The sequence below is a fragment of the Lynx rufus genome, unplaced genomic scaffold, assembly GCF_022079265.1.
Source record: "Lynx rufus isolate CCGP_SWC_20201006 ecotype Redwood Valley unplaced genomic scaffold, mLynRuf1.p SCAF_4, whole genome shotgun sequence".
NCBI lineage: Eukaryota > Metazoa > Chordata > Mammalia > Carnivora > Felidae > Lynx > Lynx rufus.
Window position 1 is genome coordinate 20,590,779 of NW_025814856.1, and position 25,066 is coordinate 20,615,844.

A 25,066-nucleotide genomic window follows, 5' to 3' on the forward strand; every position below is an offset into this window, starting at 1 on the left:
TGCCCATTAAATCCATTCGATGAAAATACTAAAAAAAAAAAAAAAAATTAATGTTTATGAGAGAGAGAGAGAGAATGCCCAAGAATGGCGGAGGGGCAGAGAGAAGACACAGAATCTGAAGGAAGTTCCAGGCTCTGAGCTGTCAGCACAGAGCCCAACGAGGGGCTTGAACCCACCAACTGTGAGATCATGACCAGAGCTGAAGTCAGAAGCTTAACTGAGTCACCCAGGCGTCCCTCCATGAAAATATTTCTTAAACAATTCAAGGATCAAAAACAAAACAAAACAAAATTCAAGGATGCTTTTTAGTGCAGTCTCAGTCTGAATTATTTGTGAAGTCTTGTTTTAGGCCACAAATAATTACTTGTTTGCAGAATTTAGATTTAAACATAGAGATAAAAGATCTCTATTGCAAGATTATTTAAACCAAGATAATTTTGCAGATTACATTCCTGCCAGCTACCAATCTGTCAACATTTGCTAGGGTGGTGGGAATTCCTGACCACACATTACTCATGTCAGGTGCTCTTATGAACAGAAATAACCCCTCCCCTTGCCTGTCCCCACTAATATACAAGGGCTGGACCTCCATAAGGACTCCAGAGGGGACAGGCTTCCCACCCCTCTGTGATGAAGATGTGCTTCCATCCAGCTGCTAAAGATAAAGACACTACTTCTTCCCTGAGAAAGTGAACCTTCACACTGCAAAGCAACCATAAAGTAACCACAGACTTCATCTGAATCGGAGGCTCAGAGGAGAGATTTTGTAATTTGACCCAGAGTAAGTTTGGGTCAGCTGGTAAGAAAAGCAGAAGCTGTATCCATTTTTTCCCTTTTAATCCCTGCTTGCTAACTACATCCAACATCTATTCAAACAAGAACATATCTGTATTAAAGAAGACTAAGTTTCAAAATAGTTTCTAATGACTGCTCATGAATATATAGAAGCAGATGCTTAAGGCCATAGTGTATTCTCAATAATCTCTGTCACAAACATCTCTTCCCGTTTTTCTAATTTAAATTAGTCCATTTATGTTAGAACCAATTCAGTATAAAGACCCACTGACTACTCTGATCTCCTTAAAGCACTATCCACACCAGCTGCAGCTCAGGGTCACTGCTCAGAGATGGCTTAAGCGTAAAGACCAGTGATGACCCCACAGCACTGGGGAGAGGAAGGAGGTTCTTCTGTGCAGTGTCACCTAGAGAGTTCCTGGTGAACCTGACCTTATAGGCATTTTAGTGATTAGACTGCAGTATGAGGAATTAAATTGTAGTAGGATTCTCTCAATTTTATGGCCTTATTCCATACCCCACCCCAGTTCTAGAAGTTTAGTATTGGTAATCTAGAGAGAATCTGTAACTTACACACCTTTTACAACTGCCCATAAAACTGTCAGCTAACTTCTGTGTCTGCTGTGGGCTCCTTCCCTGGCCCGCCCCCCTGCCTGCACCCCAGAAAGAATCACAGCTGCAAATTCATGTTAACCTTCCTTAGCATTTTCTTTGTTCTTCTTTTTAAAATATATATCAGAGTTCTGATTTACTGATGGACAACAGAACTTTGAAGATGATAAGAAATGTCTCATTTCCAGGCAAGGAGACTAGCTAAGCATCTGTTGGATTAAATTGAAGATACTCTCAGAGTATGTTGTTTGGATGCTACAAAGTAAGAACTAATCTTTGTTAACCTAAGTGAAAGCTTTTAAGCTTCACCTCAAAAAAATTTTAAGCCTCCTACTATACAATATGACTCTACCCTACTTCTCACACACTGGAACCGCTAAGGGAGCTTAAATAATGTGAAGAGCAATGCTCTTATATGCTGATTACAGAACTGCTGTGCCCCCTAGTGTGAAGTACAAGGCAAAAAATTTAATAACTCAAATTTTAAAAACCGTAATACTTCTAGAATGACAAAAATGGAACTAGCATTTGTTGCTTGAAATCTACGTCTGGTGTGGTGTTGGGTAAAGAACGTGGCTTTGGAGCTTCACTTATTCATCTGAACTGATAGGGACAGTACTTAAGTTAGGCACATAGTAAATCATAAAGGGGAGCTATCTTTGTCTAAAGGGTTTTATTCTGGAAGTCTTGCCTAAATCTAAGATGTTATAACTTAAGCACATTAATCTCTCTTCCTTTCTTTTTGTAAGTCTGATTTTTTCACCCCAAGTTACTTCTCTTAAAAAACAACAACAACAACAACAAAACACATTTGGACCATGGTGTTTTCCAAAGCAATTCCTCTCCTAGACAAAGCCATACAGGGGTGCCTGGGTGGCTCTCGCAGTTAAGCGTCTGACCTCGGTTCAGGTCATGATCTCACAGTTCGTGAGTTTGAGCCCTGCATCGGGCTCTGTGCTGACAGCTCGGAGCCTGGAGCCTGCTTCAGATTCTGTGACTCCCTCTCTCTCTGCCCCTCCCCTGCTTGTACTCTGTCTCTCTCTCAAAATAAAACGTTAAAAAAAAAAAAGTACAGTGTCAGCTCTCAGTCTTTACACATGTGCATTAAATTTAGAATTTCTTGCCACATTTATGTGCAACCCGCAAGAAGTGAATACTATGTCTATTGTGGGGATAGAAATAGTCTATTAATTTGCTCAGTTCTGAACATTCATTCAGCTGACCTAGCACACTTCCAAGCTAAAAAGGGACACAGTAACAGTACTTGTTTGCTCATGGTGTTCAGCAGGAAATGTCTGACTACGTATCAATGATCATTCAAAATATGCCCATGAGCATAGATGCAGTACAGCCCCAAACATTTAGGAGAACAGAGCCACAGGGATTTGCAAAGTGATATTAGAGGAAAATGGTTGATTTTACCAACACTTTCTATTAAAAGTGTGGTCATGTCTTTAAGAGCTGTATTACAAGCATATGTAAAGACACAACTGGGTCACTGGTCTCTTCTGGCCACAGGCAGCTATTTCAAATGGCTTACACTGCTTTATGATATAAGACACGCTTTCCTGACTTCCACCATCAGTAACTCTACAATTTAAACTTCGACCTGTATTTCCACCCATGGTGAGGACATGTCAGGAATTCCTTGACTGCCTGCCTGAGACGCTTGGCGTGGGGCATGTCAAGCTGCAGTGTGACTACATTCAGCTTGTGTTAATGCAGCCTAAGCCCTGAACCAGGGTCTGGTCACTGACTTGTGCCTCTACCTGAGGAGCTTTGTTCCCTTAAATTGGCAGCTGTGTCCCTGTCAGCATAAAATCTAGACTTGCAGCAATTAAATCTGCTTGACACTTACATCTGACACAAGCTTTAACAGAACAACCAAACCTGGTTAATCCAAATCACTTTGCAAACTCCATTTTTATTTGGATTAAAAAGCTTTAAATGAACAAACATATGATACATACATGTTATAAGACTAGTTCCCACTTAAACCTCCTTTGATACAGAAATTAGAATAAACCAAGTTTTAATTAGGTCTGAAAATGTTCAAGCTCAAAAGTCAACAACACCAGTTTGAGATTTCACACAGGGAAGCATCCCCTTTCAGTGCTTCCTCATAGGAAGAGAAGGGGGGTTCAAAACAAGGCAATTCAGCGCCTTTTAAATCAGTTGGCTGACCTACTATTTTAAACCAATAGGTTTTTCCCCCATATAAACAAAACTCTTTTCCATATGAACTTACATTTTGAAAACATTTAGGCCATTATACTTTCTAAGCCATATCACTAGTTCCTAAAATTCATTGGGGAAAAAAAAAAAAAGATGTATATAGTTTACTTGTACTTTTTTAAGTCAGGACTTTTTTTTTTTTTTTTTTTTGGCTTATCTTTTTTGGAAGATGGTTGACCTCAAATCTTATATCCTAAATATTAACTGATATTCTCCAAGTTAATATACAGAAAGACATGATTCTAAAATAAATACATAGATTTTTTTTTTTTTAAACTTAATTAGGGCCTGCTTACCGGCCCCCTGGCCCGGCTCTGCACTGCCTTCGGGAAGCCCCTGGCTGGATCTATGGTTTCTACAGCACCTCTAGACACTGGGAAGGAGCCGGGAGGAGGAGTGCCCTGGCTTCTAATGCCCCACCCTAGCCCACAGTGAAGAGTTTGTAGAGGCTTCCCAAAGAAGTCTCATCCAGACCTTAAAAGGGGAAATAAAATGGGTGAATGAAATAAATAAATAACTTAACCAAAATTAGATTTCAGGTTCTTTGGTGTAATTCAAGAATGTCTAGAAATAAAATAATCTGATTGTATTATACAGTCCATGATGATTCAATGGCCCAAATAACTAGGAACTGAAGATTTCTTTATCTGATTCAGTTTAACAATAAGGTACTGACATACTACTGCAATACATTTTTTAAAAGTCAGAATTATTTAAAATACTTGATGCAAACTGAGATCCAGTGGTTGACTATATGCAATTAAGTTACAAGGGCCTCCTGTATTTAAAGTACCTAGATACAAGAGGCTTTTCTTCCATTCTACACTCTTTTTGTCCTCATGATTTAGTAAGAATGGCAATTAAATATCCAGGTATTGATTTATACCAGATTAAAAGAAGAAAGTATCCTGTGAGGGTCACTCTCTCCATTTACAAACAGTAAGGGAAGCTCCACCAACATGGCAACCATCTTGTTACAAAAAAGCAGGTTTCAAAACCGTGGAGTGAAATACTGTTCCAGGTTTGATGCTTTCTACCTGTCTGAGCATCATGCACTACCTGCAAATATTTCTTCTAGGGTCACCTAAGAGAGACAGGGTCAAGCCCAAGTGTCTGGGATCCGTAATGGTCTTTTTTAGTATTTTCTTAAATTATAATTATTTTCTCCTGAAATTCAAAAGCACAAGCTAAATTTAAAAAAACATTCTAGAAAGCCTTAAATTTCTGGTTGAGAATTGCAGTGCTGAAAGTCAGAAGGAAAAAAATGCCACATCTGATGAGGAAATAAAGGTACGAAAACATATTTGCATATGTAGACAATCTACTCTTTTACAATTATGCTTCTGACACAGCTCATATACACTCCCTTCCCTATGCTGGGTTAGGTGTTAGGTTTGAAAAATAAATCACCTCCATGCACACCTCAATGCTTTCTTCAAGGTAAACTTCAATTTTTTCAATGTAAGAGATTTAAAATTTTAAATCTAAGAAGTATAGGATTAAATTGTGAATTCATTATAAATAGATCAAAAGTACCCTTAAACTTACCTGCCAAGACTAAATACAGTTCAGGGTTGTGCACATGTTCTGCAAAAATAACTGACACCATATATGACCAACAGCACAAGAAACAGTGCTCTGCCCCGCAGGTGTCTGGGCAATGTACCAGCTGCAGAAGGATGCACAGCACTGACTTCAGATTTCTGGAGCAAGCCTCTGAGTCCATAGAGCAAATGTGCCATGTTTGCCAAACACCTAGAACCTAAAAACAACCCTTCACTTCTGCTAAAGTGACTTGAGATACTGAGGCACATGAAGCAGACATCAGTGCACTCCCCTCTGTAAGATGTAAACTAGGACCAACTTCACATTTCATTGTCAACTTAATCTGTAAACTCTCATGGGTGCGTATGTGTGCGTGTGTGTGTATGTATTTTTTTTTCATTTTGTTTGTTCTTTTTTAAAAAACAAAACCAAAAACCAAAATCAAAAACCCCAAGCCAAGACAAAAACCTTTGATGGTTTCAGTTCCATGGCAACAAGTAAAAAGATAAAACTCCAAGTCTACATATACAACCAATTATGAAACTGGTTTTAAACAAAGGAAACATATGCAAAAAAATCTCTGTGTATTTGATAAAATCAACTGAATATAACAAAAACAAATTGAAATAGCTTATTAAAAGTGTCCTTATATAAAAATGGCCTTGTGATGTACAGTAAAATGCAATAAAAATTATCATCCTTTGTTCCTCCCCTCCCGCCCCCAGTAACTAAAATGGCTACTGTTCCACAAAACTTTTTATGCTTCTATAAAAGAAACGTAATTGACGTGATTAAAGATTTTCTAGATTGTATGCTTGGCGAATGTTGAGGGTATCTCGGAGCATCAAATCCCGAAGGCGCCAGAGGGCATCTGCCATGGTGGTATGGGCCCCTTTACTTTTCAGCCAGTGAGAGGGCAGGCGGCTCTCCTGTTCTTTTGACAAATGGACATCGCGTCTTCGAGCTGAAAATTAAAATACACACGGAGAAATATAAGTAGGAATAAGGAAAAATATAAGTAGGTAACAATTCCCCCTCAGTCCTAAGGCCTGACAGATTTACTAAAGCATGTAACATTTAATATTTTTTAAAGATTTTTTTAAAGTTTAAAGTATATTTATTTCGAGGTGCACGCATGCTCCAGTGGTGGAGGCTCAGAGAGAAAGAATCCCAGGCCGGCTCTGTATTGTCAGTGCAGAGCCCAGCGCAGGGCTTGAACCCACGAACTAACTGTGAGACTGTGGCCTGGATGGAAACCAGGAGTTGGATGCTTAACCAGCTGCGTCACCCAGGTACCCCTAACACTTATTATTTATTAAATATTATGAATTTTAACCCTGCAGTGTATTTCCAAGCAAATGCCTATTATTTTATTAGGCATCTTGGTTTTTAGAAAACCACGTGCTTAGGTATGAGACTACCTAGCTAAGGATGTCTTATTTTATGCTATGTATTTTAGAAATTATCTAATTTATAATAATGACTTCACAAAAGAGCTGCACATATAACATAATTCTCTAAAAGGGAACACAAGAGTTGCACAAACACCTAAAAGATCTGATCACTACTATTTTGTTGTAGGCAGTCCTGATAATCAATTTCTTTAGTGTTAACAAAAATTCCTAAAAAGGTAAATGTGAGGAAAGGGAAAACATACTTCTGAAAGAAATCAAATTAGGTTTAGAAATGAAGAATGAGTAGGAACTTCCACATTTCTTCCCAGAAGCCAGGCACGTTATTTTAGTGGGTACTGAAAACCCACTCAGGAAGTCCTCTGAGCTAAATAAAGACTCAACAGGTTATCTGAAACATGTTTTCCAATATTCTTTCTTTTTTAAAACTGAACTGAAGTTAATTTTTAATTTACCCAAGTGCATCTGTGCTGATGCTCAAATGCCTGAAAAACTGTTGAAAAAATTCAGAATATACTTAAAAAGACAGCAGTGATGCTTATGACAAAACAAAGTCTAGAAATTGAGCAAAAAACCCCCACCATCTTCGGTGTGTGATGTTCAAGATAAAATTTATTTTACTTATATACGAAAAGTGGATCTCTACCCCATGGCATAACACGCCAATCACAGTGAGAGGACTTTGACGATGCACGGCTTTCACAAAGGCTTGTTGAGAAGGACTCTCCTTACCTGCCAGGGTTTGGTCCCACTTGCTAATGCTGTTGGACTCAGCACTGAGTCCTTCAATGTATTTCAGGTAGGCCTCTGAGTGGAGAAGCCGTTGTGTCTTCGGTGGGGGAGCCACAAACATGGGCGTTGTTGGCTGCTGTATGACAGGGGGGCCGGCTGGATGTGGGCCAGGATACGGAGGTGGTGCCTGCTGCCCTGGAGGCCCCAAAACTCCCACCTGAAAGAGCACAGGGCACATGGTGAGGGAAAAAATACTTGGCACATGCTCTGAGAAAGAGGATAACCTGAATTCTGTCAAGTCCTAGAAAATCCAGCTGGGAGGCTCACCTGCTGTCCGTACGGACTTCCGCCTGGCGCTGGAGTCCCTACCATAGGGGCCACTCCTTGGTTCATCACACCTATAATTCAGAATGCAATGGCACAGTTAGAGGTTCTGAGTTGAGATGGCTACTGAAAAACTACTGCCTGATAAGAAATGATGCCATTTATAATGCAAACCTATGGATCTCTGCCCTTGAATCTTTGTGGATAAGAACCCTAAGCCCCCAGAACAGGATGCAGCATTCAAATAGAAAGTTCACATTCTTTGCTTTCCTAGCTATTTTAAGTACAAAGGTAGTACAACTTGTCAGATGTACATTAATTATTTATGGCTTAGAAATGATTTGAACCCTGCATAAAATTCTAATATTTCCCTAGGTAAACTATAGTCAGAATACACCTCTATTTTCAAGGTGTTTTTCTTCTGACAACACATTTTCCTGAAACTGGAGCCCAAGTTTCATTTTGGCAGTGATGGTGCTGCAGTCAGGCTCAGCAGCAGGCAGTGTGCTAGGACAGCAGGGACACAGGGGAGAGGCTGTGCAAGCGCACGGTTAAATGAGCTCTGTGGTGGCTGGAGGCACATCCTTGCGGTCCACTCACAGGCCCCCAGCACCCCTGGTTCTAACTGGAGTCACTAATACTGGCAGACAGGTCACTTCCATCTGGTAGAGCAGTACTTGGAAAAGGATCATCTGGAAGTAAATCAGCCTCGTTGCTATCACTTAAAATGCAAAAATGACAAAGGGAAAGAGAAAAGATTTCGTGGTCTTACTACATTTGCACTCTGTATGTTTATAAACTTTGTACTCTTTCTACATTTGTACTCTGTAAGTTTATAAACTTCCCAGTGATGATGCCTCACAAGCAACTTCTGTCCCACAGGTACTAGCTGATAAAGGTGAGATGTCCTAACTTTTGTGTCTGGGGCTGTTTTCATCTCAGGACTGTCCATTTATTATTCTCATAAAACACTGAAATAAGGAAGGGTTCCAGTTTGTTAAAAACTAACAAACTACAGTCAAACAAACCCCTGTTTAAACTTTTAAACAAATCCTGCTGGCTGCAAAGAAGGGTCAAAAGGAGCTCACCTCACATACTAGATTTTCTAGATTCAAAATGTTGCTATTTTGGCCAGGCAGCACCAGTACACTATTCTAAGGTTCTGAATTGCTAAATGCCACTTCAGGAAGTATTAGACATTTGTTAAAGAGAATGTGGTAGTACAAATAAGCTTTCTGTTTACAAAGTGGGGATTTTTATATTCCAGATCACCACAGCCGAATCCTGATGATTATTTGTGACTGGGTTAAGAGGCTGTGGTGGGTAAGCTGCTGCTCCAACATACTAACCCCTGTGCACCGCCCCCCTCCGGGACACTCACCCTCCTCAGATCCCACAACATGAGGGGCCTCCCTGAGCTGCCTTTCTCCTTTTCTGCAGGGGAGCACAGACAACTCAGCAATCCCCTCTGCTTCCTGTTTTAAAATGCCATGCAAAGGGGCAGCCAGTGAGAGCATGGGCTGAGTCAGCAGAGGAGCTCCCAGAGTCCTCCTCTCCTCCAAGCCCAAGCAGGTGTGTGCGTGCGTGTGTGTGGGCACTAAGAGTTCTTCCCTGTCTCCCCAACTAAAAGGTAAGTGTGTGCCTCCTTCAAATGCACTTTAAACACCCGAAGAAGTGGGGAAAGGGACACAGCTGTGCTCAACACCCACCAAAAGGTATCTGCTACTTAGAGGGTACTGGCCTTAGATGTGGCTCCCACTGAGTACCAAATGCACCCAGAAGTCAACTCCAACCTGGTCTGAGTCAGTCAGATAGGGTACCCTAAGTCAAGGTGAGAAGGTACAGAATTAAGGCCAATTCTACTTGCCACAGGGGCACACCCATCTTATGACTGACTTTTGCTGCAAGAGTAACTCCCACACAGGCCACTACTTCTAAAATGAAGTACCCACTGCCATAAACATTTCCTCTTCGGGTATATCTGAATCAAACACTTGTGTGGAGTTATGGCCATTCTCTAAGCAATACTCATAAGAGTGTGGCTGGAGGCTCTAGGCCAAGCCACCAGGTTCACTCACCCTGCCCACTGCTGGGTGTACCTCTGAAGCACTTCTGGAACTCTGTATAACCCAACAGTGCTGGAGGCAAGTCTAACATTTCTACATTTTGTCATCTGGGCCAGGCCTTTAGCTGGTATTTTGGATAATGGCCCCAATGCTCTTCTAAGTTATCTTCAGGTCACATTCCCTCCAACTAGATTATAGCTAAAGGTCAGTTCTTTTGCATTTGATGGCAATCAATATGGGAACCTGCAATCTTCCTTTCACAATAAAGTAATATTTTAACTTACTATTTACAAAGTAAATCTGTAGCTAGTTCTGAACTCCATTTATATGCTTCTACATGAAATAAATTCTGAGCTTCTGCTGATAAACCAGTGTCCACAGTTAGTATGGGAGGGCTATGCTGCTCTTTAAGGTCTTATGTCATACTTCTTAGGGGACTCATATACAGAAAACGTGTTCATTGCAAATTCGTTCCCTCCCTCCTTTTTGTTCCTAGAATGATTGGCTGAAGGATTTATTCACCGTGATCAGTGACTCTGCAATCCCCTTAGAAGGGCTATTTGAGAAGCAGGAGATGGAGCAGGGATTCCATACAGAAGACCTTGTGAGAGAAGAACTGAATCAGAGGAAGAAGTGCCCTCAGGACCCAAAGTGCTTTCCTATGTGACTGAGAACTAGCCATTTGGGATATCGTTCACTGATCATCCATGTATCATTCACTGATTAAAGAGGGCATGACCTTCCTAGGCTGTATTCGGTTTTCTGAGCACACGTCAAATTGTCTGAGTGGTATGAGAGTATGCCTTCTGCCCCCTGGTCTGCTGAGTCTGGTCTCTGCCATGTGTCCTCTGCTGCTGCTAGGGAGCCAGGTGCCCAAGGGCATAGGTGCTGAGCCGCCTGCTCAAATACACGGGACAGGCCCTGCTGCTGACATCCCTGGGATTCTCAGTGAGGAAAGGCCTGGCCACAGTGGGCAGCAGGTACCTCCAGGAACAACTGGCTGAGGGAGGAAAAAAGAGAATATGAAGATGAGATTAATGAGTGAAGGAGGATGAAGTTCTTACCCGGTGGTGGGATGCCCGGGAGGCCGGGCACACCTGGCGGAAGATGGTGGGGTGGAGGCCCCCCAGGGTGAAGTGGCTGCATGCTGCCCATGCTAACAAGGCCATCAACTGGGCCCTGCAAAGGTGGAAGGCCTGGCGGATAGCCACCCATCATGCCTTGAAGGACACAACAAATTTCAGACATGCATCATTAACATGCAACATGAGCGAAGTAATAACAAATCCCCCCCATGCACTACCAATGAATAAAGCACCCTTAGTACTGTGTGAGATAACAGCAATTAGTGCAATTATTTTGTTGCAATAATGAACAAAATAAAAAGTTACAAATATGAAATCCAACACTTGTGGATGAATTAGTACTTAGTAGATTATTATTTGCAGTTATCTTCCCTGGGATAAATATGTTGCATGTTTTTAATTAAATAATAATAAAGAGGAGTTCCAGTAACAGCCTTCCCAAGGTCATGTTATTGCAAGCTGTTCAAACAGAGTGACCAGTTCTGCAACTGCGGTTCTAATTCAACAGACTAAACCCCATCACCCCACTCTGCCCACACTCTTACGCCTATCATGGGTGCACATGAGGGGACACTGGAATGGAGGGAAATGAGGCGCACAGCCCTGATCACAAAGCATGGTTCTCCAGCTTGGGGTGCGTGGGGGTGGAGGGGGGGAGTGGGCAAGAGCCTTTCAAGGCTTCCTCTTCCCTTCTAGCCCCACCACTACTTGGTAAAAATGGATCATGTTCAGGCTTGAGCTGGGGAACAGAGAAGAGCCATCACAATGGATGATGTTTCATCTTTAGATCTCTAAACATGTGAAACAAAGATAAAACCTAAACCCTCCCAAGCCAAGCTAAGCTAATCCCAGGTCACTCGGTAGCAGGCACGCAGACCTCAGAAGGAATGGCTGGAGAATCAGGCTCTGCTGATGTGAGAAAATGCCAATTGTCATTACTGTCTCCAAGTTCACAAATGCCCTCACATAAACCTTCAGTTAACAGGGAACATTTTAAATGAGGTACAGACTTTCTGTGAACAGAGGCCTTTATTCCTTTATTTTCAAAGCGTATCTTCATAACACAAAATATTTTCTGCTGGCTAGGGAAGAGTTTCAGGAAACCAGTATTTTTGGCAAAAGGAGTGAAAGAAAGAAAATAATTTCAAAATGTCAAAAACTCACCTATCAAAAGAACTTTAAAGCCACACGACATTTTTTTTGAGCAAGAAAAACAACTTAACTCTTCTGGGATTTGAAATGATCACAATAAACAAAACATAAGGCTCCCCCCAGAATGCAATCACCTTTGGTCCCAGCTTCCTGCACGAAGGGAAGCTTGAGGGACGGGTGCCAAACCTCATTTTTACAAAACACTCTTTGTAGGAGGACCCTGGGAAACAGTGGAAAACTCCAGATTCTAAGGACTTTACTCTTTGACTTTCCCATAAGGATTATTGAAAGGTATCTATTGATAAAAGTTTAGTCTTTTGAAGCTATAACATTACTGAAAATTCTGAGATTGGTTCAGCCTGCTTCATTAGTCATATCTAAGCTGACTGAAAAACTTAAAATCACACACACCAATAAAGCGAATTCTAAATAGTACCTCTATACATGAAATAGGATTATGAGTTTCATGGTTTTTAAAATGAGAGTTCAGAGAGTAAAAAGTACTTTTGAACAGATACCATCATCTTAAACAAAACTGCCAAACTGCCTTTTAACCACACCACCAGCTCCAGCTCTTATGGGTAAATAGGTGGGAGTTTAAGGACATTAGGAGGCTTTGCTTTCAATTACAAAAGCCCATCTGAACGCAGCCTTCACGGGCTGTGGTTGAAGAAACGTATTAAGAACTGAAAGCCATGACACTTGTCTTCATTAAACTGTACTTTGGCACTTATTATCCCAGTCACATGTGTTCAAATGAGCTTTAATGCTTGTAAGCAAAGCTGGTCTCAGACAGCAACAAGGCTAAGACTTAGGCCCTAAGCAATCTGTAAACCCAAGAAAAATCACCCTGTCAGCTGCAAAGTTCCCACTGTGGACCAAAGACTGGTGACCGTACAGGATGCTTGCTTGCCCTTCACTCCCATGGCCTGGAATCTGGGCAGCACATGCTTAATAATGTGAAGGGGTCCCCCCCCCCCACCACTCCTTGCCCCTCAGAGCGCTATGATGGTATTCCCCAACAGGGAGCTAAAATGCTGCAGCTGCTGTGTTTTAATAGTTTTAGCTGTTTGAATTCATTTTGTTAACGTGTCCCTGGGCTTTTTAGTCAAGGGCACAGTGCTACAGTATCACATATCAAACGCAACAAAACAGGATGTCAACGAGGGAATTCTAACTTTCAAAAGTCCCCATGTTCAAGGCCTGATTTCTAAAACCCTCTGGAATCCCGTTAACCAAAATGGGCCATGGAATAGAGCAGGCGATTATGAGATTTGTTAGATCAACGTCAGTTACACTGAGAGTACTGAAAAGCCATGATTCAGATGTGCTCTGGCGAGTGCAACTGCTGAGTTGAGCGACAGTGCATTTGAGAACTTGCCATCACAAAAGGTAGGAGCGACAATGAAAAAGTTATCCTATGCTACTCTTCCTTGAAAAGCAAATACAAAAAAGCAAAAACAAAAACAGCATCCCAATGAGCCTGCCTTGAACAACACTGTCTTGGACTCCCTGCGAAAAGAAGTCAGACCGCTTGCTTCAGAAGACACTCAGGTGGCTTGTATGGACCTCACCAGGCTTAGGGAGATCACGAAGGAAGGACCCGAGAAGTGATCTACGGGCTTCTCGTTGGAGACACATCAGACAAGGATATTCAATTCAAGAATAGCCAAATTTGCCATGGCTACCAGAACCAGAGACAACACACACAAGCAAACCACATTCATCATTTTCTTTTCTTTTTTTTTTTACAAATATGTGACTGGGATACTAACAGAAAATGCAGTTTAATGTAATTAAATAGAAAAGCATTACAGAGTGGGCACAATGAATTGAATAAGGACTTTGTACTCCACTTAGCAGTCATGCACATTAGTGACCAAGAAAGGATTTAGAATTCACTGTCAAAAATCCTTTTAAATGGTCAGTCTTTTAAGGATGGCTGCAGCAGAACAAGGCAAACTGAACCCTGGAATGAGACGGGAAAATCGGTATCACCTAAGTGCTTAGTTTCGTGTTTTCTCTCGGGAGCCCCTCCAGAACAGAATTCAGGGTCTGTTTAGGTTTTCTGCTATAGGGCTCTATATCCAGAGCAGTCTGGGGTGGAGAGTATCGCCAGACCATGCCCACAGCCAGGCTAGAGCTGCTCCCTACTAATTCCCAGGGCTGGGCCCAGGGCCCATTTCTGGGGCAGAGGGGAGGCATTGCCCATATGGGAAAGGCGACAGAAGGACGACATGGACGACTGGAAACTTTGACTCTGCCATGAGAAAAGCCTAGAGATTGTGGCCTACTCCTCATTGGAGAAAAAAAAAAATGAAGGAATTTCTTAAAGTGGAAAAAAATGGTCTTAGCTCCTGTTTTTACCTGCAACAGGTGTCAACTGCTGATTGAGCATCCCCATTGGTGTTGGTGGTGGCACCACCCCCATGAGAGCCCCCACAGGGGTGCCTGCTCGGGGAGAAGCACTCGGCTGCTGTTGCTGTGCTGCTCGCTCTCTCTCCTGCTGCTCAGCAACTTTAGCTGCCCGCTCTGTAAAGGCATTTCAGATTTTCAATTCTGTTTTTAACCCAGGAATTCAAAATACCATCCATTGCATTCAACAGGACTAGTAAAAACACAGGCAACAGTTCTGTCTCAACGGAAGGAACAGTAGATGACTAGTCTCAACACAGGAGGAGTCGGGCCGATTTCACTTGGTAACCTAGCGTCCAGCTTTCCTATCCCATCTTGAGAACTGGTCTGCAAAGATTTCAAGAATGTTAAGACTGCAACACACATTCAGAAAGCACAGGTTTTATTTAAACACGTCACCAGCGTAACCAACGTGGTTAATCTCACAAGGCACCCTGAAGATGAGAAGCGCTACCATTATTCTAGTATTAATAGCATTATAAATTATTTATAATTTCAACATGAAGCAATTCCATGGCCCATTATAATTTTTGGCACAATTGTTACTTACACTATTTTCCTGATTCCTTGCACCCAATTTTACTACGATTTGAGGACTCTTGTCATTAGTGTCATGGGGTTTAGCAGCTGAAGAAAATTAACTCTGTAAGGGAAAAGTAGCTTACTGCCTCCTTCACAAGGTTTTAGGGAAAATAAAACACTACTTTCTACATCCTAATGAAGCAAAGAGGTCATGTTTAATAAACCCCGAGGGGAAAAAATGCATGATACTCCAGGCTACAGTCATCAGAAGCAGGGAATATATATACACATATGAAACAATGGACAATGTACTGACAGAACCAGGTTTCCTGAGGCTGAGCAGTTCAATACTGACCATAGATCATCCTAAATCAGCTAAAGTTCCAAGAAATCACTCTTCTTTCATCCAAAATACAAGAGGAGCATTTGCTTGTGCCAGTTCTGGGCTGTGGAGCACCGCTTGCTGTACCCTTTTCTCCTTCGAGCTGCTCTGTCCTACCCCTCCATAGCCAGTATCCCCAACAATCACATTCCCAGTCTTTTTGGGAGCTAGCAGGCTGGACCCTTACTAGAAAAGTCTAGAAATGTGTTCCCAAAGCTCTCACAATACAGGGATGGTTTTGCTTCACTATTCATAAACGGGAAATCTTCCCCACTCCTCACATGGGCAAGCTGAGGCTGGGAGATAGGTAGTAACTTGTCCAAGGACACAGAGAGAACCAGCAACATGTAGCCCTGACTTATGATAGCACATTCCACTGCCACACATTAACCCTCCAACCTGGAATTCAAAAGGCTACTGTTGGCTGATCTAAGGAGTGGAAAATAGCTCAAGATCACATGGCTTTAAATAGAATCAAGAAGCAACAGCTCCAGTCCTCCATGAGCATAAGAATGTGAAAGTCAAGCAAGTCAGAGCTTCCTTGCTGTGAGAGTTGCCTGTATGGGCCTGTCATCACTCATTAACACTGTCCCAGTTTATAGATCCTCTGTACAATGAACGTGAGGGACAAAGGCCATTGGAACAACCCATTTCCTTGTGCCAGCAGTAAAAAAAACAAAACAAAACAAAACAAAACCACTGAATGACCTAGACCCCCACATTAAATTCTAGTATTTTCATTACACAAATGACACACTAAAATGGGAGAGCAAAAAAATGAAGTTGAAAAAAGAAAAATTCAGGCCTGTGGATCAAATATTGGACTGGCTGCCTGTTGGCTCCTTCTGGGAAGAGCCCAACGGGCTGCGTTGGAAAAGACGACTGTTAAATGAAACTAGCCCAACTCCAAACTTTGGGTTTTGAGTTCAAACCCACACTGGGTTTTGGTCCAAACACCACAAGTTCAGATTTTGTGTCTCAGGCAGACACTGCTGAGTCATACCCAGCTCATCCTCACTTGGTTTTCCCATTTCAGACTCCCATTTGAATTTAGGAGACTCTCCTGGAAGCCCTCCTTTGCCCCTCTCTCCAGCCCTGCTCCAGCGTTTGTACTTTTACATCCAGCACATTTGTCTCTCTTGTTCACACTCTAAATAACCAGCCACGTGTGACTGGCTTCATCTGCCCTAGACTGGGCTTTACATTCACATGAGCTTCGTCTCCAATATGCCTCCAATGGAGTGATATTTGGTCTTAACTTTCAGTAAGGTCAAATACCAAAGAAAAGTTCGAGGTTTTTATGGAATTGACTAGGGTTTCTTAAAGAGTGTTCTGCAAAATATTTGTTCTTTATGATACTAGAAAGCATTATATGAATACTTGATCAAGTTTCAGAAAATGCCAGGTGACAAAACACAGGTGTTTATGGTAGGTCTTAAAGACTTTACTATGGGAATATGCACTATAAGTTTCCAAGAGTGGAAGTGTTTGGAATGCTTCTCAAACTGGTTTTGCCACAAAGGTTTTTCTGTCTGAGCATCTTGTAGGATTAGAATTCTGCAGAAGATGTTTGGGGAAGCCTGTCAGATAATTTTACAATTATCAATCAATTGATATAAATGAAAAGACTAAAATCTTTTTTTTTAGAAAAATTTCTTAGGAAATACCATACATTTTAATAAAGGAGGCAGGCTTAACAATTAATTTCTTTATTCTTGCTGGAAAATAGCAGATTTAGACCCAGCCAAGAAGAGTAATGGTTGATCACAGTGGTGAACCATAGAGAGACAGCTCTAAGCTGGCAAAATGAACAATATATACAATTCCAAATGGAAAAAAATATAGCTCCAAGGCAAGAGTCCTGCCTAATCTAATGTTCACTACTCATTTATTAAAGGTATGTCTGACATTTAAAAAAAACAATACCTGCCCCCGCCCCCCCCAATATCTCTCAGGTATTTGTCCCTAAAGGCTAATTAAGAACCACCAAATCTTTAAATGATAGCTCATGGCCCCAAATAACTTAATTACAGAGTAAAAGGAAAATGAAGGCAGGTGAACTTTATCAGGGACTCCAAGTGCCTTAAAAGTAGCTATGACTGCAGACATAGCACAGGCCAAGACTGGCCTAGGAAACCAAGCGCTTTCAGCCAAGCCTCAGCCTGCAACTTAAATATGTGGCTTATCGAGAGCCATAATAGATCCTGATTTTGAATGTTCCCTTTTGGATGAATTTTAACCAAAATTCTACTTAACATTCTTATATAATCATTCCCCAGCTCAACACACGTATGCTTATAAGACTCAACAAAAGAAGAAAACCATGCAATTTTTAATAGCAAAATATTTGAGAAATTTTTTTAGGGGAAAAAAAAAACCCACCAGGACCAAAGGCCAAGTCAGGGGCAGTGCTTGCTCAGTCAGGACAAGGCTGGCATTTAAACTGTTGGCTGGGAGCCATTTGAGACAGTCCCCAACACACAGTTCATGTGCAAGAGGTAAGAACAAGAGAGTAAAACCTGTCTATGCACGTGCATTCCTGAAAACACCCCCTTGTTTAGAAAGCTGAGATAGTTGCACCTAGTCTCTATTTACCTTCATATTCTGCTTTCTTGGCTGTCTCAAGGTTTCTCCATTCTGTCCCCACCAGTCGGCTGAGCTCCCCAAAAGAGTAGTCTGGATGCTGGGCCTTAATCACAGCTCTCATCTCACTGCTGAACAGGATGTAGCCACTCATGTTGATTTTCCGTTTGGAGCCTTCCTTCTTTGCACTGCCTTTGGCAGACTTTGGGGTAGACTGTAAGACAGAAAGCTCTTATAGTGCATCAGAACACTGCATCTGGTCAACTGCTCAAGGTTTCTGGAAGCCAGGAACATGTGATTCAATAGTTATTATTATTTTGCAGACACGTTTAGTTTATAGCTGGTCATTTTCTTGGTCAAAACAGTTCTTCCTTGCCTCTTACCATTTAAGAAATAAATGAAAGTTTCTCTGAATTCCATGACTGTAATCTGTAATGGTGACCTCACAATCATGTCTTGGGAAAATTCTGAATGAGAAAAAAATACCACCAGGGATCACCTCGACCCAGATAAGGGCCTGAAGGAGGAGAGACGAGAAAGATATGGGCAGGAAAGGCTAAAGTCACACGGCGATGCTGCTCCTCACTGCTCACCTTCAACACAAGGTAGGCAGAGCTTTCTAACTTAACATGCCATTAAAAATAGCTATCTATGCAAAGTTTAAAACGGTATGAAATTTAAAATTCTTTGTGGCATCAAGAAAGAAAAAAAATTTGTTCCTTCCTGCATAATTCTAGGTTGAAGCTCACATATGTGAGGGCTGGGTATCTCCTTCCTTCGGCTTGAGTGTGCTATGAACCAAAGCTGAGAGAAAGACAAGTAACAGGAACTTGTCACCATCACCTGTGGGGGTGTGTAGGGCATGAGATCCAGCTCACTGGCCAGTGGGGTCTGAAGCTGAGGCAGAGAAGGAGGTTCAATGACCTCACTATCTTCTTCCCCCATCTCTTCAATATCATCATCTCCACCTTCTAACTCAGCAAATTTAGCTTCTAGCAACTGGATCTTCTTTTCCAATAGAGGTGAGGGCTCCTTCTGAGGAACTATTGGTTTTCTAAAAGCAGTGAAATTAAAAAAAAAGAAAACAATCACCAAATACCACTCCAGGATTGGTCAGAAAGCAATGCTCTGCCTTAATATTTAGAAAAGACTTCCTGCAATCTGCAATGTATGTTCTAAGTCAGCAAAGGAAAGAATTTAAATGGGTATTTATAAAGTCACCCCTATTTATAGACGTTTGTTTTTCAAAGAATTCTGCTGAAAATCCACCCAAAATCCACAAAACTGGATCCAAAGTTGAGATCTAGTTGCCTATATAATACAGTGAAGAGAATTTTCATACTGTGGAACTAGGCAAGATCTCTTAATAGATAGGCTATAAACCAGAACGAAGGATTTCTGCCTCCAAATTACAATTACTAGAGTCTATGCCAAGGGCAGTTATTACATCTCGACAATGAGGATTTTCCTTTAATTTTTAGCGGAATTAATATTTTCTATTTGAAATGTACACAGCTCTAGTTTAAGAATAAGAAAAACAAACAAAAAACCACCATGGGCTATACTATTTGAGTATCAATTTTCCTATTGGGAGTTGAAGTTTTTCAAGCTTTACCTGAAGTAATAAATTTCATCATCTACCACTTTAGCAGACAGCGAAAACCTCTTCAGTCCTTTGAATTTCTTCATCTGCTTGTCACTCTCGTTGTAGCGGCTCTCACAAAGCAGAATGTCATTTTCTGGTATTTCAGTTGGTCTGCAGGAGAGGAAGTCCTTGAATGACAACACAGCGCACTTTCCTGAAAGGCAAATTGGAGGGAAATTAAAGGAGTAAATTGTGGTCATAGCTAACAATCATTTTCGCATGACTCAAAAGTCAGAAGATTTAAAAGGTGTACACGGGCATAAAAATAGACACGCAGATCAAGAGAATAGAGTTACAAGTCTAGAAACAAACCCACACAGTTGGGTTTTTACAAGCAACTGATTTTTTTTTTTAATGTTTATTTTTGAGAGAGAGAGGTGGGGAGGGGGAGTGTACGAGTATGAGCAGAAAAGGGGCAGAGAGAGAGGGAGACAGAGGATCCAAAGCAGGCTCTGCCCTGTCAGCTCAGGGCCTGATGTGGAGCTTGAGCTCACAAACCATGAAAGATCATGACCTAAGCTGAAGTTGGATGCTTAACCGACTGAGACACCTAGGCACCGCCTACAAGAAACTGATTTTTTACAAGGGCGCCAAGACAATTTTTTTTTTGTTTTTAATGTTTGTTTAGTTTTGAGAGGCTGCAGGCCCTAGGCTCTGATCTGTCAGCAGAGCCCGATGCGGGGCTCAAACCCATGAACCATGAGATCATGACCTGAGCCTAAGTTGGACGCTTAACTGACTGAGGCACCCAGGTACCCCAAGGGTGCCAAGACAATTTGATGGGGAGAAAGAGTCATGTTAACACTGGCACAAGTGAATTTTCACATGCAGAAGAGTGGACTCTGAACCTTACCTCACACCATATGCAAAATGTAACTTCAAAATGGATCAAAGACCCAAACGTAAGAGCTCCAACTATAAAACTCTTAGAAGAAAATATAGGTGTAAATCTTTACGACCTTCTATTAGGCAGATGTGACATCAAAATCACAAGCAAGCAAAGAAAATAAACCGGACTTCATCAAAATGAAAACCTTTTGTGCTTCAGAGCCCACTATCAAGAAAGTGAAAAGGCAACCCACAGAAGAAAATATGTGTAAATCGTGTCTCTGGTGTAAGTCTAATACCCAGAACATACAAAGAACTCCTACAGCTCAACAATAACCAGACAAATAACCTAATTAAAAAACAGGCAAAGGATCTGAACAGACATTTCCCCATAAACCCACAAAAAAATGAAAATAACAAGTGTGGGCAAGGATGTGGAGAAATTGGAATCCTTACGCATTGCTGATGGGACTGTAAACGGCTACAACTTCTGTGGAAAACTGCATGGCAGTTTCTCAAAAAGTTAAACAGGGCTGCTGTATGATCCAGCAATTCTACTTCTAGGTTAATACCCAAAAGAACTGAAAGCAAGAACTCAATTAGATACTCATACACCAATGTTCACAGCAGCATTATTCACAACAGCCAAAAGGTAGAAACTACCCAAATGTCCATCTACAGATGAGTGAATAAACCAAATGTTATGTATACATCAATGGAATATTGTTCAGCCATAAAAGGGAATAAAATTCTGATAATGCTGCACCATGGATGAACCTTGAAACATCATGCTAAGCAAAAAAAGCCAGACACAAAAAGGCAAACAGCACATCATTTCACTATTATGAGGTACCTAGAATAGACAAAAATCATAGAGACAGAAAGTAGAACAGATATTACCAAGTACCGGGAGCAGTGAGTAGTTACAGCTTGTTGGGTAGCAAGTTTCTACTTGGGAAGGTGACAAGTTCTAGAAATGAATAGTGACGGTTGCACAATATTGTCATGGGACTTAAGGTCAATGAATTGTACACTTAGAAATGATTAAAAAACTCCATTTTATGCTATGTATTTTACAATTAAAAAATGGTAGCATATCACTTACATTATTTTACAACTAAATTTTGTTGTAAAATAATGTATCTTGAGGATCACTGCTAGTGTTAACATATTTATTGAACTAATTCCCTATTGATGGACATTTAGGCTATTTCCAATTTTTTGCTCTCCCACTGAAACAAATAATGCTGATATAAATAATTTAACACATATATCAATTTGTACATGTGTGAGTATATCTGAGGTAAAAACTTCTAAAAGTATACAACCTGGGTCAAAGGTATGGGCACTGTAATTTTTACAGGTATAATCAAATTACCTTCCATAAAAGTTGTGCTAATTCATAAACCCACCACAAAGTAGGTAAATGCCACTTCCCTATGTTCTTGTCAACTAGTTAATACTGGAAATTTTGACAATCTGGTAGGTAATTAAAATAAAGAAAAAGAACATCTGGGTACGTTTATTTCTCTAATGGCTGAGGTTGGGCATATTTTCATTTAAGAAACACTGGTAACTTCTGTCTATTCTTATCCTTTGCCCATTTTTCTGTTCAGTGTTGATGTTTTCTATTTTTTATTTTTATTTTGACAGAAAGAGTGGGCATGAGCGGGGGAGAAGGACGGGGGTGGGGGGGAGAGGGAGAGAGAGAGAGGGAGAGAGAGAGAGAGAGAGAGAGATTGACTGATTGATTCCCAAGCAGGCTCCATGCTCAGTGCAGATCTTAATGCGGGGCTCGATCCTATGACCCTGGGATCATGACCTGAGCTGAAAAGCTGAAATCAAGAGTTGGATGCTTGAGAGACTGAGCCACCCAGGTGCCCCATGTTGATTTTTTTCTAAAGGTTTTATAGAAGTTCTTCATATGTGAAGGAAATTTGATCTTTATGTATTACATACATTGCAAGTATTTTCCTAAAAGTTGTCATTTATCTTTGTTTCTGCCTGTTTTGGTTATGCGAACATTTTCAACTTTTACATAGTCCAATTTATCCCTGTTTTTCTGTATGGGTTCTAGGTTTATGCCAAAGGTTATCAAAATTTCTTTCTCATCATTTCTTTTGGTATCTTTGCTGTTTCACTTTATGTTCATTTAAACCTGTAATTCATCTGGAAATTTATTCTGCAGTTGATGTGAGGGATGAATACAAGTTTATTTTTTCCAAATGTCTATGCTCTTTCCAAATACCACTTAACAGAAAAATCCATCTTTTCCCCCTTACCTGGGATGTCACCTTTATCATAAGTTAATTTATATTTGATTCTACTGCTAAACTTTCTATTCTGTTCAAAGAATCTGTGTATTTATATCATATAAATAATTTTAATGATATTTTAATATCTGATCAGGACAGACCCTCACCCCCTATTATACTTTTCATATTTTCCTGATTTTTGCTTCTCTTTGAGATTTTTTTTTTAAGTTTATTTATTTGGGGGGTGGGGCAGAGAGAGAAAGAATTCCAAGCATGCTTTGCACCATCAGTGTGGAGCTGGAAATAGGGCTTGACCTGAGCCAAAATCAAGAGTCAATGCTTAACCAACTGAGCCACCCAGGCACCCCATTATTTTAAACATCAGTTTATTTAAGTCCCAAATTCCTCACAAGAAAATTCCCATTGGTACATATACTGGAACCACATTAAAGATTAACTTAGGGAGAATGAACATCTCTATGATGTTGAGACTTCTCATTCAAGTACACGGTATGCTTTTCAATTTGTTCAAGCACTCCCTTTTAAATGCATTAAAAGCAGCATTTAAAAACGTCCTTTATACAGATGTGGCATGTATCTTGTTAAATTTATCCCAACATGTTTTATCTTTTTATTATTATTCAATCTCTTAAGGCAGTTGCTTTGTTATCCATGTTATACTCAAACTTACCTTCCTTCTCTTTTTAATTTTTTTAAACTATTTTTTTTTCAAATGTTTATTTATTTTTGAGACAGAGAGAGATGGAGCATGAGTTGGGGAGGTGCAGAGAGAGAGGGAGAGACAGAATCCGAAGCAGGCTCCAGGCTCTGAGCTGTCAGCACAGAGCCGGAGGCAGGGCTCGAACCCACAGACCGTGAGATCATGACCTGAGCTGAAGTCGGACGCCTAACCAACTGAGCCGCCCAGGTGCCCCTAATTTAATATTTTTATGTTTATTTTTGAGAGAGAGAAAGAGCATGAGCAGGGGAGGGGAGGAGAAAGACACAGATCCAAAGCAGGCTCCAGGCTCTGAGCTGTCAGTACAGATCCTGACGCGGGGTTCAAACTCATGGACTGTGAGATCATGACCTGAGCTGAAGTCAGACACTTAACCAAATGAGCCACCCAGGTACACCACATTTTTTCTTCTTCTAAACGTTAATTTATTTTGAAAGAGAGAGTGTGAAGGGGAGGGCAGAGAGAGACAGAGAGAGAGAGAATCCCAAGCACGTTCTAGACTGTCAGTGCAGAGCCCCATGTGGGGCTCGATCTCACAACTGTGAGATTATGACCTGAACAGAAATCAAGAGTCAGATGCTTAACCAACTGAGCCACCTGTGAACCCCCCATCTTCTCCTATTATGGAGTAATTCCTAGTTGATCCTCCTGAATTATCACCTCACTGTAGATTTTGTTTCTTACTTTTAACTGTGCTGGCTAGTACCTCCACAACACAGTTAAATAACAATGATAAGAACACCCTGATTTTGCTCTTGACTTTAACATGAGTGTTCATAGCTAATAACTTATTAAACATTTACATGCAAAATAGCTAAAACATGGAAAAACAGGTCAGAAACATTTTAGAAGCTGAAAATGGCTATAACTATTATCACTGTCTCTGACTTACAGCACTTGACTTACACAATCCAAAGCCTTTTCAATTCAGAGGAGGCATAGTTACCATTTTCCATATTTCACAGAAGGAAAAAGAGAGATTTGGAAAAGGTAAGAATTGTGCTCATAGCTAAAGAGTAAAATTGACTGGTAGCCCTGGAATGGATGTGGTCTCTCTGTGCCCTGACCTGGGCTTCCTCCCAGGCCTTCAGAAGACATGGAAAAGATAAAAGCTTAGAAAGCTTCATTAAAAAAAATTTTTTTTGGGGCGCCTGGGTGGCGCAGTCGGTTAAGCGTCCGACTTCAGCCAGGTCACGATCTCGCGGTCCGTGAGTTCGAGCCCCGCGTCAGGCTCTGGGCTGATGGCTCAGAGCCTGGAGCCTGTTTCCGATTCTGTGTCTCCCTCTCTCTCTGCCCCTCCCCCGTTCATGCTCTGTCTCTCTCTGTCCCAAAAATAAATAAAAACGTTGAGAAAAAAAAAATTTTTTTTTAAAAATAAAAAAAATAAAAAAAATAAATTTTTTTTTAAATGTTTTATTTTATATTTCAGAGAGAGAGAGAGAGAGAGAGAGAGAGAGAGAGAAAGAGAATGAGCAAGGGAGGGACAGAGAGACATGGAGACACAGAATCCAAAGCAGGCTCCAGGCTCCAAGCTGCCAGCACAGAGCCCAATGGGGCTCAAACTACTGAACCGCGAGATCATGACCTGAGCTGAAGTCGGACTCTCAACCGACTGAGCCACCCAGGTGCCCCAGGAAGCTTCATTCAACAAAGCATACAAAACTGATAAAAACCTGCTGGATTCTGACTGGAACTACAATGAATTAGATAGATCGATATGGGAGAAAATGACTTCTTTT

At 41.0% G+C, this 25,066-nt stretch overlaps 1 protein-coding gene across 16 annotated transcripts in view; it reads right to left on the reverse strand.

The window, feature by feature from the left end:
• Positions 1 to 3,311: 3,311 nt before the first annotated feature.
• The window catches only part of PBRM1 (polybromo 1), a 116,897-nt gene continuing 95,142 nt past the window's right edge, over positions 3,312 to 25,066 (reverse strand). For 10 of the 16 annotated variants that reach the window (XM_047096335.1, XM_047096336.1, XM_047096337.1 and 7 more), the window contains 8 exons: positions 19,476 to 19,659; positions 18,704 to 18,914; positions 17,873 to 18,074; positions 14,326 to 14,490; positions 10,786 to 10,941; positions 7,659 to 7,729; positions 7,332 to 7,548; positions 3,312 to 6,151 (listed from right to left, as the gene is read on the reverse strand). In XM_047096335.1, coding sequence (XP_046952291.1) covers positions 5,979 to 6,151; positions 7,332 to 7,548; positions 7,659 to 7,729; positions 10,786 to 10,941; positions 14,326 to 14,490; positions 17,873 to 18,074; positions 18,704 to 18,914; positions 19,476 to 19,659 — 1,379 coding nt within the window. In that variant the 3' untranslated portion in view covers positions 3,312 to 5,978. Of the gene's footprint in view, positions 6,152 to 7,331; positions 7,549 to 7,658; positions 7,730 to 10,785; positions 10,942 to 14,308; positions 14,491 to 17,872; positions 18,075 to 18,703; positions 18,915 to 19,475; positions 19,660 to 25,066 lie in introns of those variants that run through there. The other 6 variants (XM_047096348.1, XM_047096346.1, XM_047096347.1 and 3 more) reach the window with 2 other exon arrangements.